This window comes from Cervus elaphus, chromosome 26 (genome assembly GCF_910594005.1).
Source record: "Cervus elaphus chromosome 26, mCerEla1.1, whole genome shotgun sequence".
NCBI lineage: Eukaryota > Metazoa > Chordata > Mammalia > Artiodactyla > Cervidae > Cervus > Cervus elaphus.
In genome coordinates, this window is record NC_057840.1 from 13,080,966 (window position 1) to 13,096,142 (window position 15,177).

The following is a 15,177-nucleotide window of genomic DNA, read 5'->3' on the forward strand; positions in this document are numbered from 1 at the left end:
TGAAGCCTGAAAATGTGACTGAGCTGCTACAATTTCATCACGAAACTTGATAGATGAGGAGTTGACTCTTATGGATGAGCACAAAAAGTGGTTTCCTGAGATGGAACCTACTCCTAATGTAGATGAAGGTTATTGAAATGACAACAAAGGATTTAGAATATTACATAAACTCAGTTGATAAAGTAGCAGCAGCAGTGTTTGAGAGGACTGACTGATTTTGAAAGAAGTTCTACTGTGGGTAAAATGCTCTCAAACAGGTCTATATAATACAGAAAAAACATTAATGAAAGGAAGAATCAATCAATGTGGCAAATTCCATTGTGATCTTAAGAAACTCCACAGCTGCCCCCAACTCCAGGAACCAACCACCACCCTAATAAGTCAGCAGCTATCAATGGGGCAAGACACTCCACCAGCAAAAAGATTACGACTTGCTGAAGGTTCGGATGATGGTTAGCTTTTTCATTCCAGTAACAAAGTTGTAGGGAAAGAGCAAATTAGCCAAGATGGCATGGTCAGGCTCTCTCACCCCACGGCCTCTCACTCTTGCCCTACGTTTTGTAAATAATGATCATGAATAGCTGAGATCACTTTCAGCACTGCACATGAGCATCATGATGTGCTCCCTTGGTCACGGGCCACCGTGTGTGGTACGCCTGTATGAGTTTCACCCTGAAAGCCCTGGCTGAAGCAGCACTGAGGCTACTGGAATGACATCATGACTGTGCTGTACAAGGTTATATTATGGCTCTGTTAGGGCTGTGTTACGGCTGTGTTGTGGCTGCTGCTATGGATGCTGCATTAGCCAGGAGAGAGGCCGTGTGACGGCTGCTGCTCCAGCCAGGAGAGAATAAACGTGTCTGCACCTCTTATAGCTCCTCGAATCTCCTTCCAGCCTCGGAGCTTCTGCCTTGCCTACCCTGGGTTCAGCAAACAGTATGAACAGCAAGACAACTGGCATCACAAACAGGATGAGCAATACAAAAGTGTTTCTCAATTAAGGTATGCACACTGTTTTTGCAGACATACTGCTATTGCATATTTAATATAGTACAGGGTAAATATAACTTTTATATGTATTGGGAAACAAAAAAATTCATGTGACTTCCTTTACTGTGGTATCGGCTTTATTGTGGAGGTGTGAAACTGAACTTGCAATACTTCTGAAGTTTGCCTATATACGTGTATCGCTTATTTGTTTTGTATTAGTATTAGTAGAAAGAAAAAAGCCTTTTTGAGTATCTGCTACACTGCTATCATGCTAATTTTACTCATATGAATTATTGCCCTATCAATCTTTGCACACATAAAAAAAACTTGAGGTTCAGTGATAGAAAGGGCCATCATTATGTCACCGTCAACAGACCATGGAACAAGGGTTCAAATCTAGGTAAGTTGATGCTATTTTTACACAGCCAATGGAGGCCTCCATCAATAAAGCCTGGAAATACAAAACTCACTTAACTACATAAGTAGTAGCAGAGTCAGGTCAAACAAGCCAATTTACTCCTACTTTGGAGGTTAAAATCAAGAGTTGTTCAAAAGAAATGACTCCATTCCATTCATAGTAAAGGACTTCTGACACTCCTACTTCATGTTGAAACTTTGCAAAGGGCACTATTCTAAAAGAAACTTAGGAGTAAAGAGATGCTCTCCGACACTGTGCAGATTGCAGAGTGGCAGTTGTCAAGGTAAGGGCAAGAAATGGGTTTTTAAAAAAAGTACTTTAAAATCAGAATATGGTTGTCTATGATAAATAGTCAAGGAATGGGAGATAAAGATGGGAAGGAAAATTTCACTGTATAACTTTTTATATTTTCTGATTTTTGAGTCACGGGAATACAATTACATATTCAAACAATTACACTCTAGGAAACTAGTCTAAAAGTCAACTAATCAAGTGTTCAAGCTACTGTATGTAATGAGACTGGTTACATACAGCCTTGTAACAAAAGCTAACAAAACCCGAGTAAACAAAGTCCTCTCACTTCCATTTTGTTTATTCCCCACACTATAAAAGTTCTCTCAAAACAGTCAAATTTTTCAGGTAAAGTCACTGTTTCATTCTAAAGAACTAAAGAAAAACCTTTATAGTGGCTGGACTAGGAGGCCAGTGAAATGAGAACAATTTAATGATTTATTTGAATATATTTGCTGAGATCCTTCTAAAAGATAGTCCACCTGTGTCAAACACCAATGTCAGTTTAGCCCTGGATCCACGTACCTTTAGGAAGAGCAGGTTTCATGGCCATCCTGCCCACCAGGCATTCTTTCAGCATGGATTCATAGTTGACCCAACGATGAACCTGGCGTGGGAGAAAAGTAACATGAAAGCAACGTGACTCCAACTCCATGAGATGCTACCATTTTTTTCTGATCAAAACTAGACATTCTTACACTGCTCTGAAAAACTAAAAAGCAGGTTCAATTAGCCAACAAGGGAGGGACAGAATGAGAGCATATGCAGGGATGGTTTAGAAAAATGTTCTCCAAGTGTTGTCTATAGACCTCTGGAGAATCCCGATGCCCAGACACCCATGAGGTCTTGACTAGCATCAATACTGGGTTGATTAAAATGTTCACTTGGGTTTTTCCATAATGTCTTATGGGAAAACCTGAATGAACTTTTTGGCCAATTTAGTAACACTAAGATGTTATTTACCTTTTCCACTGTGTTGACATTTGCAATGGTTTTTGACAAAGCAATGTGAGTAAAACTGCATCTTAGCACATATCAAGGCAGTGGTCTCAATCATGATATTCTTTACCTCAGACTCATGGGGGTGGGGGAACTGGTTTCATTTGAGATCATCCTTCCTGAAGTAGAAAAAACAACTTTCTTAAACCTGAACTCTTGGTTTCAGGACTTTTTTAATATGCTGTATAACAAATGGGAAGTTCTCAAAAACATTTATGCTACTACGTAAGATGGTTGCCCTGAGGAAAAACCTAGGCAATTGTTTGATTTGCACATCAAACTGTGTTTTTTCTTGAAAAGCTGTTCATAAGTAAAAGAAAATGAATGACCTATAAACTAGTTACTTGGACTTGGGTATCTGATAGACATTTTCTTCAAAATTAACAAAGTGAGATTGTCACCTCAAGGAAAACAACTGACAGTATTTGTTGCCAGACTTACAAATGGGAATTAACTTTAAACAACCTTTCTGGAGGACAGCTTCTCAATACACACTAACCTTAAAGTATGCAACTGTTCTATTCAGTAATTCAGGAATTTACCGAAAATATTTACATATACAGAAAGATCCAGGCACCAGGATACTCATCATAGCACTATTTATATTAGCAAAATATTGGGAACAATCCAAAAGACCAACTGTAAAACATAATAATGGAAAGTCATAATATATTATTCAATAAATGCTATAATCATTAAAATAATCAGGTCGAATAATACTGACACCAGAATCTTTATGTATGTTTCCTGAGTATATAAATTTACACTAAAATAGAAAATATGTAAAAATATATATATAATTATAAATGGGCAGTCACTAATATAAATTGAAATTTTATTTACCAAATATTTATGGAGTATCCAGTTATGTATAAAGTACCATCCATCTCTGGAGCTACGTAGAATTTTAACAGATAGATGAAGGAGAAAGATATTCAAAGAGGTAAAGGTACAGGGTTTGTTAAAACTAGTGATTCGCTCAAAGCAATTCAGTTTGCTCAAAGCAAGTTGCATGTTGAAAATATTTACCTTGATATTTTTAGGCCCTCAAAAGCCAGACTAATGACCTTAAATGTATTATACTGTGTGAAATGGAATATCTCCTGCCACATCAATGAAGAAGGATGAAACAGCCATCAGAGATTTCAGGCCTCCAAATGTGAATTTCTGAGCCAAGAGAGCCCCCAAGAGGAAGAAAAATGCCTGCTATGAAGCAGCTGTTAGCCAAGGAACTTAAGGCTGTCACAGTCATCAGCCATTACATCCCTCCAAAGTAAGCCAGTGAGCCCTAAGGGAATTCAAAAAGGAGAACACTTGTTTATCAGGCTACAGCCACTCTCTACAGATGAGGGGTAGGGGGTATAAAAACAGATGGGCGCAGGATGTTGGCCCTAGATAGCTAAGAAACAAGTGAAAGACATGATTTCAGTAAGCCCTGAGGCTAGTATCTTCCATTTTGCTCAGTCGTGTCCTACTCTTTGCGACCCCATGGACTGCAGCACTCCAGGTCTCTCTGTTTTTCACTATCTTCCTTAGCTTGCTCAAACTGAAGTTCACTGAGTTGGTGATGCTGTCCAATCATCTCATCCTCTGTCATATTCCCTTCTCCTCCTGCCTTCAATCTTTCCCAGTATCAGAGTCCTTTCTAATAAGTCAGTTCTTTGCATCAGGTGGCCAAAGTATTGAAGCTTCAGCCTCGGCATCAGTCCTTCCAATGAATATTCAGGATTGATTGGTTTGATCTCCTTGCAGTCCAAGGGACTCTCAAGAGTCTTCTCCAACACCACAGTTCAAAAGCATCAACTCTTTGGCATTCAGCCTTCTTTATGGTCCAACTCTCACATCCATACATGACCACTGGAAAAACCATAGCTTTGACTATATGGACCTTTGTTGGCAAAGTAATGTCTCTGCTTTTTAATATGCTATCTAGGTTCATCATCGCTTGTCTTCCAAGGAACAAGTGTCTTTTAATTTTGTGTCTGCAGTCACCATCTGCAGTGATTTTAGAGTCTAAGAAAATAAAGTCTGTCACTGTCCCATGTATTGAAGAGCACTAAATTCCTTAGTTTGAGATACCTGGCTTTCCTTAATTAACAATAATCTTTCATGTTCAGACTATCTGACCCCTTTGCTGCACACTTTTATAAAATCTGATTCCTTCCCCGCCTCCTTGGAGCAGTTTCTGAGAGCTACTTGAGATGTTGCCTCTGGGACTGAAGTCCTAAGAACTCTCAGTTTTCAGGTTGTGACTATTTTTTAGTCGACAACTGCCAACGGTGAGCCTTTGAGAGCTGCAGAGCAAGGTTCTAAGACGACTGTCTCTCAGAATACTATTTCAGATGTAATGTTCTGTAAACGGTGCTGAAAGGCAAAGGTATCAGGGCAGTAGTAAAATACTAGGGTGAGAGAGGGTGGTGATGACCTCACTAGCGGCAGTGGGGAGAGAGAAAAGGTGCAATATTTAAAGACAGAACCACAGAATTTCACCAGCAATTGGATACTGGGGCACATTTGTTACCAAGAGTGTTGCCCCAGAATCATAACCCTGCCCCTCCCTCATGTGGAAACTAACTACCCTTATCTGAGTTTCTGGCCCAATTAGAAAAGAACAAAGCTGCTCCTAAAGGACTTTCTAAAGAATCAGTTAGAACCAACTAGGCCCAGATGGCAGAAGACCTGCTGAATTCCAGTGGACTGAGCCCTCTTTATACGTCCATCGTAACACATTAGCATGCTAAGGGACACATCCCCCAGCACCACAACAGTTGACAGTTGTCATGACAACAACCAGAAGAACCCCAAAAAGGACGGAAAAGGAGTGCTGCCTCAGCTCTGGGTCCAAACCACACCCCTGTTTCAGAAAAGTCATTAATATTCCTCCCGCTCTTTACCAAATTCCCTCCATTTTACCTCAATCTTCTATATATATGGTGTCTCAGTCTGAGCAGAGTTGAGAAATTGATCTGCGAACTAGTTCTTGCTTCTCCAACCTTTGACCACTGAATAAAGCTTGTGCTGTTCCAGTCTCAACACTGGTTTTGTCATTGGTTGTACGAATCTGATCAAAAAAAAGAAACCCCCTGGTTGAGACAAGGGGTCTCGGCCTAGGCTAAGACTTGGACACAAGTCCAGGCGACCGATTCGGTAACACAATGAGAGAAGGCAAAGATTACCCAAGTGGTTTCAAGTTCTCATTTCAAGAAACAGGAAACAGAGGAGGGAAAAAAGGGAAGAAGACTATGAGCTGATGTTATCTGAGGGTGCACTGAGCTCCAATGTCAGCAGGTTATCACACTGTCCATCCGACAACTGGAGATACTAAACAAGCAATCAGAAGTGAGAAAAAAACTAGACAGAAGTCTGACAGCAAAGAGATCACTTAACATTCTTTGTACAACTCAAATACTAGATATTAAAGAAACAAGAAGTTCCACTACCGTTTGTAGAATATAAAGTTTCTTTTTGTGGTGAGGAGAAGTCATAAACAAACATCAACGGTCTTATTAAAGCCAAGGGGAACGCAGCAATCTGGTTACTGGTGTGGACAAAGAATGCAGCCTGCCATTTTAGTAAACAAGGATCTTGTAGCCATAAAGCGATCAACCACGGCAGCTGCCTGCTATGGGGTGCCGTAAGTGGAATTCAGGCTCCTCTGGTGGCTCGGCTGGTAAAGAATCCATGTGAAATACAGGAGACCTGGGTTGGGAAGATCCCCTGGAAAAGGAGACGGCAGCCCAGTCCAGTATTGCCTGGGGAATCCCATGCACAGAGGAGCCTGGTGGGCTACAGTCCATAGGAGTATCAAGACAGTCAGACATGACTTAGTGACTAAACCATCACCACCCACCCAGGGGAATTCAGGACGGAGAAAAAGAGGATACTGGCTCTAGGGAGTTAAGGGGACATCAAGGGAGTAATTGATCTTCCTATAAATAGAAAAACACTAAAATCATTAACTTGAGAGGTTTTCTTTTTGTGATTAGTAACAATCTTTTGATATTCTATTGATGTTTATTTTTCCAGCAAAAATTCCTATAAATCCTGGTTTCTCCCTTACCTCTTTAGGAACAGCTTTTCAAAGTTATCTGACAGGCTGCTTCTGGACTATAGTTCTCAGTAACGCCCGGAATAAAACAAAATTCTCAACTTTCAGGTTGTGCTTTTTTTTTTTTCCCGTCAACAAAAGGATTGTAGAAACTGCTGAAGAATTCAACAGTATAGCATTTCTTATGACTTCCCCCAAACAAGCTTAAATAAGGTCCTTACAATCACATGACACTAAGAATATAAACAGGACTAGATGTTAACTGGAAATTCATCTATGGAAGAATACATTCAGCATCAAGAGGTTACAGGAGCCAACTAAAAATTGTGTCTTGCCATCTGCCTCTACAAAGATGAGGTCACTAGCCCCTGCAGCCACTGACCTTCAACATACCCTGAAACAAATTCAGGGCACAGATCAAGAATGAGACACTCTGTGTTCTGGTAAAAACTGGCAAAAAAGGCCTTCAGAGAGTTAGACATTTTCAAGAGAAGATTTTATGAGCCCAGATTCTTACATCTTCTCACACTTACAAAAGCACTGAAATCACTAAGAGTGACATCTGCTCTTTGTGACTAGCAGCAAGCCTCTGCCAAAATATGAGCCTGACTGCATGTACCCCACTTCACTAAATCATACGACCTCTCCCCTAACCCCACTGGAGCGGTTTCTCAGAGCTCTCTGAAATGCTGTCCCCCAGGCTACAGTTTTCATTTCGCCACCAATAAAACTCAATCACAATTCTCACATTGTTCTTTTTTTTTTTTTCCAGTTGACACACAGGAGAGATGAAAATCTGGTAGATACATCTTTCTGGCAAATGTTCCCAAACTTTTCTATTTCACTTGCATTGCTAGCAGACAACCAATACCAAATTACAATGGGAATTTACCTTAAATTAGCAATAAGAGCCTTCCAAGGAGAATCCTAATATCACTGATGAGCAAAAATGACTTTTCTCTAAATCAGTCAAAACATTAATAGCAAATGATATTCAGCTATTTAAGCAGGTGCGTGTAAGTACATTAAAATACAAAACAAACTGTATTTCTGGTAGCCTGGTGAAAAAATAAATCTCCAAATGGATAAGAAGATAAGAGGAACAGAAATTAAATTTAATTTGTTCAGAAGGCAACTCTAAAAATAACTCAACTGGTGCAGGTATCTCAACTGGTAAAGGCCAGTACTACGTGAACTTTATTTATTTACTAACAATGTGGTTATTAATCATCACTAAAATACAAAATAAAGCATTTGTTAAGACGAAGGCAAATTTCTATTCCTATCAAGATAGTTGTTTCAAAATAACAATTCAGCCAATTGATAGTAGTTATCACATACTACATAATTTTTAAATAGTATAAGAAATAATCACTCTTTTAAATAAATATAAGGGGGAAAAGTGACTCATTTAAATATCTTTTGATATATACAGACCCTCTGCTATCACTATAGGAAAAATATGTTTCCTATTCATTAATGATCTTTCTACATAACATACAGATTGAGCAGAGCAAAACAGGCTGATCATGTAACAATCCCCAAACAAGAAAAGACTAAGAGCCAAGAAGCTAAGTGACTGTCTCCTCTAACAGTTACTGACCCTATTAGTCAATCAATGATCAAAACTGATAAAAACTGAGTGAACAGTTGCCAACAGAGAAGGCAGCGAACACTTACGTGTAGACTCTCAGATACAGATCTGAGAGAAACTCTAAAATGTTAGTAAAATAATTCAAAGGCAAATTAAATGAGCAGCTGCTATTTATGAGCATCTTTCCACACTTAAAATTAAAGCCGACACATCTGAAATTTATGCCACTGTTTTCTCTCTCCCTACCACTGCCACACTACTGAACCTGAGTGTGGTCCCACTGGGATAGAAAGATTACTTTCAGCACCTTACCTGATCAAAAAGGTCAGTACCATCTGATCCTGCTGCTCTCATAAGTTCATCTTCTCCACCAGGATGATACTCCATGTACGGGCTGACATTATAAACAAAGCCTACATCAAATAAGGAGAAATAATACCCTAAATGAACTTCTTACAAACTGTACAAAGTAGATATTTCTATAAATTTCCCAAATACATCCCACGTAGAAGTACTAAGGATATAAACGCTCTGAGACTTCACCACACTTGCAAGCTAACAAGTCAGGCTGCTGGTTTCACGGGTCCTGACAGAAGAAACAAGACCCCAGGTTAGAGACAAAGGAGAGCCGAGTACTTACACCAGCAGCGGCAACTAGAAATTTCAGCGTCTACCTAAGTTTCCCGAGCCCCAGTTCCCACAGAGCTATGTGAAGAGGGCCAGCTAGCAGCTGTACACTCATGTGTTGCATGATGGAAGAGGAACCTTGAGCACAGGAAGCCCCGAACCTCTTATAAGGGGCAGTAAATACACCTGCCCTTTGTTCTGGAGGGAGACATGATCTCTGTTTATACTGAACAGTAAACAAATCTCTCCTTTGCTCTAGAAGGAGACACTAGCTGTACCACTGAAGGATGACCACCACGCAAACACTTCTGAAAAGGTAGCTAGAACAAGACAAGAGTCCATGCCTCGGCTTGCAAGATGTGCAGATGTGCAAAAGACCTATAAGAGAACTGCCTCCCAACATACAAAAAAATCATGAAACACTGAATTCAATGCTTTAGAAGTTCTCTCTCCTCCCATCCCTCTCCCCCTACCTCTCTCTCATTTTATCACAGCATCCTCTGCTGCCCTGGCAGCAGAATCTGATGGAAAAGAATGGAGCTGCCATCCATAAATCGATCATCTCAGTCAAGGACGAGAGATGGGGACTGGGCCCCTGAGGCACTCTGTGAAAGCACTTGTTTAAGGAACCAAGATTACTGTTTAGATCTTAAGAATTCTATCTTCCCCAAATATTTATTTCATCTGTTCATATATTTAACTATATTTTTGTTAGGGAACCACTGACAGAAACATTCCAGCCATGGCCAGGCAGGATAATAACCGCTTGAGTGTTATCTCACATGGAACCCAGAACTGACAAGTTACTGCCAGCTGGAAGAATTCAGGAGAGGGCATAAGGGGTAAGGAGACACCCACCCATAATATGTCCTGCCAACCTTCCAGGAACCCTTGCACTGGAAACCATCTTGACTGGGAGATGCGATCACAGGCACAAGTGAGGTGATTGGCCAGAGACAACCTGGAAAACCAACCTTATTATCATAAACCCTGAGCCTGCGAGCCACACGGCAGAGCGGTTCTCCTGGGTCCTCTCACCCTGCTGCTCTCCCACCCAGGCTCCCCTTTCCAGTAGCGTCTTTTGCTTTGTCAGTACATGTGTCTCCTTGGACAATTCATTCCCAAGTGTTAGACAAGAGTCCACTCGTGGACCCTGAAAGGGGTGCACCTTCTGGTTACATTTTTATCTTTTAAGAAGAAGGAAGAATAGGAAGCAACAAATAGAGGAGAAGAGCTCACTGAATAGTCTTCCCAAGGAAGTGAACTTCTTTTAATCCTTTATTTGAAAACTAGATAGTAGACAAATCTAGCCTTTCAAGACACCTCAAGAGTGTAAGGAGAACAACTGGCTTTCTTATTTCCAGGGCTAATCCTTCTTTATGTAATGACTTCCATGAATTTAAATAAACTCAGATAATTTAAGATGTTCATCCTACATAATCACCTTGGAAGGAAAGTAGTTAAATTTCAAACCCAAGAAAGGTACCTGCAGTTTCCCCACCAATTTAATTTTGGAAAATAACCAGCCAGTCTGAATTGCTTTAAAAATTACTTAAAGGCAATTTAGGCAACAAAAAGAGGTAAATTCACAAAATCTCTCTTTCAGCAGTCCTCCAAATAAGTCAGGAAAATGGGGGGGAAAAAATGGTGGAGCACCCTCCTCTCTCCTTCCTCATAAACCTTTCCCAGCCAATTCAGAAGGAATTTTTGCTACTGCTTAATGCTCCAAAGTCCCACGGACCACAAATGTCTGAAGTAATGATTAGAATAAGAGTTATTCCCAATAGGTTTTTAAAGACAGAGAATGCATTCCAAACATTCAGAGTTCTAGTGTTTCTCAGGAACATGAAATCTGTAACACACAGTCATCTAACCTTCTGATGGAACTCCACGTGTTTCAGCGACAGCAGAGAGATGACCAGGCAGTTTAACAGCTGCCCCGACCGCACAGGGGGCCCTGCGTCCTCCCACATGTATTCTCGACTGCCTCACAGTGCTTCAGATCGACCCTCATCCTCTCATAACCTACCCTCCTTTTTGATGGACTCCAGACCTGAAGAACTTCTCATCCCCTTCAAATGGACAAAACTAGGAATGCTTATAAAATCTCTCACTGTGTGGAATTAAAGCCCAAGAAATGTTAGATCCAACCACATCTGGCAGTGTTAGTGATTTGCTAATTATGAGACTTTCAAACCTGTCCCAAAATGTGACAGGTGCATCTCCTCTGGTTCAGAGACTCTCTCTTCCCTCTTTTTCTTCTTCCCTCTTATCGCTTTCCATTTTTTTTTTTTCTCAAAAGCATTTCCTACCAACTAAAACTTGGACCCCTGACTGTGGCAGAAGAAAACAGCCACAAAGAACCTAGCTTTATGCTTTTCCTTCATGCTTTACTGTATTCTATTTGCACCATGGACTTCCCAAGTGGCTCAGCAGTAAAGGATCTGCCTGCCACTGCAGGCAGTGCAAGAGACTTGGGTTCAATTCCCGGGTCAGGAAAATCCCCTGGAGGAGTAAATGGCAACCCACTCCTGTATTCTTGCCTGAAAAATCCCATGGACCGCTGAAGCTCCAATACTTTGGCCACCTCATGCGAAGAGTTGACTCACTGGAAAAGACCTTGATGCTGGGAGGGATTGGGGGCAGGAGGAGAAGGGGAAGACAGAGGATGAGATGGCTGGATGGCATCACCAACTCAATGGACATGAGTTTGAGTAAACTCCGGGAGTTGGTGATAGACAGGGAGGCCTGGTGTGCTGTGATCCATGGGGTCGCAAAGAGTCGGACATGACTGAGCGACTGAACGACTGAGCCCACCAATAAGGAGGCAACTGTATCTCCATGGCTCAGGCCACACACTGTAACTAATAAAGTTTCATTTTTTCTTTGTTCTATTTTATAAGTCAGGGAGTTTCAAAGTATGGTTGAGGGGCTCCCCCACAGCTCAAGACTCTTTCAGTGGTCCAAGATCAAAACTTTTTCACAGTGATATTAAGATGCTGCCTGCCTTTCTAAAAGTCTCATTCTTTCACAAGTGTATAAGATTAAAAACAGAAGGGGACATCAGAATACAGTTGTCATCTGCAAAGCCATACATTAAAGATATCTGCCAACGTGTGAAACAATGCCACTTATTCACTATGTTTTGTTTTAGAAAACATATTTTTCATGAAAATATTACTATTTATGATAATATACAGTAAATTTATATTTTTACCAATTTTAAAAATTCTTTCAATTTCTCAATTTTAATTTCTGAAGGGTAAACATCAATAGATATGAATGTCATAAACAAAAGTTCTTTGGGGTCCTCAATAATTTTTAAAGGAGTAAACGGATCTTAAAACCAAGAAGTCTGAGAACTACCGCTACTGAGGAAAAGTGGTATTTTTATAATTAGATTTTAAAATAATTTTTGTTTTAAAATTAAAAAACAAATGTAACTCCAAAGCCCCACGTTACATTCATCCAACAAAAATTTATTTAATGTTTATCAAACATGTACAAAGTATTATGATACTATACTGTGGTATACCTATGTATTATACTAATCACCACCGTTCATTTTGTTGGCTCTAAAATAAATGAAGGAAAAAAGGTGTGTTCACATAGTAAAATATGGCATATTTCACTGTATTCAATGCACAGATCCATTTTTGCAAGTATTGTGACTACTCTGCCATCTAGTGTTCAGTAAAGAAATTGCACATTACTTTCATTATTTTATTTTAGAGATAAAATGACGAAACTATTTTGATATGCTTATCTAGGAAATGAAATGAAACCATATATGATGTTTATTTAGTTCTAACAATTGCTGAGAGAAGATGTTTAATATACCCAACAATGACTGTGAATTTGAATTTTTCTTTTGATTCTATTAATGTTTGCGACATATATTTTGAATCTGTTATTGGTTATAAACAGAGTTCCTAATGATCCTTTCAACACTACAAAATACTTTTATCTCTAGTAATGTTCTTTGGTAACAGTCTTCATCTGATATCAGTATAGCCCATCTTATTACAGTTACTGGTCTTTTTTTGGCCATACCACATGGCTTTAAGGATCAGAATTCCATGACTAGGGGTCAAACCCGGGCCCAGGGAATGACAGCACCAAGTCCTAACCACTGAACCTTCATGGAATTCCATATATTTACTTTTTACATAGTAGAGTTTCTCCTACACGTTTACTTTCAACTCTTGTCTTTTATATTTGAAGCATCTCTCTCATTATGTAGTTGGGTCTTACTACACATATACACACAGAAAATCTCTATCTTTCAATAAGAATTTACATTTACACTTAATTACTGATGTGACTGAATTTAGAGCTACCATCTTATTAGCTACCCTCTCCAAACCCAAGTTTTCTTTTTTTTTTTTTCCCTCCAAGTTTCCTGATTGTGTCTCTATTCCTCTTTCAGTGACTTCTTTTGGGCTAACCAAGTATATTTTTAGAATTTCATTTTATCTGTGGGTTTTTAATATACCTCTTTGCACTGTATTTTAAGAGACTGTTGTAGGCATTACTTACAATATATATCCTTAACTAGTTTACTTGAGTTAATGTTGTAACCTCTTCACATGTAATATAAGAACCATTTACCACACTCCATTCCTGCCACTTTAAGGAGCTCTACAACACAGTGTTATAGTTTTTGCTTGAAAAAGTCATGCATATTTTAAAAGATAAGGCGAAAAAAGACTAATCCTTGTATCCTCACACAGTTACTATCTCCTAAAGATCTGAGTTTCCATCTGGTATCATTACCCTTTAACCTGATGAATTTCTTTTAGAGCTCCTTGTAGCATAGGTCTGCTGATACTAAATTCTTAGTTTTTGTTTATCCAAAAAAGCTCATCTTTATTTCATCTATATCTTTAAAGTAGCTTTAATGATACAGAATTTAGAGTTGATAGTGCTATTTTTTTTTTTTTTATCTCCAGCAGTCATTTTTATAGGGCCCAGCTGTTTTACTTCTGGTTATTTTCAAGATTTTCTCTTTATCTTTGGCTTTCAGCAGTCTGAATATAATGAGCCCGTATTTGATTTTTTTTTTTGTATTGATCATGTGTGGATTTGCTAAGTTTCGCTTCCCTGGTGGCTCAGCTGGTTAAGAATCCGCATGCAATGTGGCAGATCTGGGTTCAACCCCTGGGTTGGGAAGATTCCCCTGGAGAAGGGAAAGGCAACTCACTCCAGTATGCTGACGTGGAGAATTCCATGGACTGTACAGTCTATGGGGTTGAAATGAGTTGGGCACGACTAAGCAATTTTCACTTTCTTTCACTTTGAATTGATAATTTTAGGCCTTTCACCAATTTTGGCCAATATTTCTCCAAATACTTTTCTGTACCATTCTCCCATTCCTCTCCTTCTGGAACTGCCAATAAACATATATTAGACATTTTTATTTTATCTCAGAGGTCCCCGAGCCTCCATTCATTTTACTTTGGGTCATTTTCCTCTCTGTTCTACAGACTGGATAATACCTATTAATCTATCTGCAAGTTCACTAAGCTTCCTTTTGTTAGCTCCAATCTGCTATTAAGCCTATTTGGTAAAATGTTTTATTTCATATATAGCACTTCTCAGGTCTACATTCCCATTTTTTATAGTCTATTTGTTCATTATGAAAAATGATGAGACTTTCTGAGATTTCATATTTGTTCATTCATTATATAATCTATGTTTCTCTACTTCCTTGAGTATTGCCATGATAGGTGCTTTAAAATCCTTGTGAACTAAATTCAACATACGGGTCACCTTGGGTCAATCTCAAAGAGTGAGTGGTCTTTTCCCTTGAGCATGTCTAGAAACTCTGGATTATATTCTGGTCATTGTAAATAATATGTTGCAGAAAATCTGGATTCTACCGCATTCCTACAAAGATTATTGCCTATTTTAGTAGGCATTTAACTTGACTGCAGTCAAACTCCAAACTCTTGTTTCCCCTGTTGGGGAATGAAAACTAAAACCTCTGTTCAATCCTGCCCAGAGTTTGTCCATATGCAAGATTTAGACAGCTCATACTCCTCTCTGGATCACTTTTTCTGGATTTTCTTCCTCATTTTTCAGTTAGTACAAATGCTCCAAATTGTGTCATCTAGTTCTTTAAGCCAGCCAAATTCTGGATTCTGTCAAGTTCCTCCAAAGGTTATTGACTATTTCAGCAGGCATTTAACTTGACTGGAGTCAAACTCC

At 39.3% G+C, this 15,177-nt stretch overlaps 1 protein-coding gene across 2 annotated transcripts in view; it reads right to left on the minus strand.

Annotated features, from left to right (window-relative positions):
- The window catches only part of LOC122684216 (cytochrome b5 reductase 4), a 106,070-nt gene that overhangs the window by 67,993 nt on the left and 22,900 nt on the right, over positions 1–15,177 (minus strand). For both annotated transcript variants that reach the window (XM_043888214.1, XM_043888213.1), the window contains exons 3-4: positions 8,653–8,753; positions 2,225–2,306 (exon numbers count right to left, since the gene is read on the minus strand). In XM_043888214.1, coding sequence (XP_043744149.1) covers positions 2,225–2,306; positions 8,653–8,753 — 183 coding nt within the window. The remainder of the gene's footprint in view (positions 1–2,224; positions 2,307–8,652; positions 8,754–15,177) is intronic.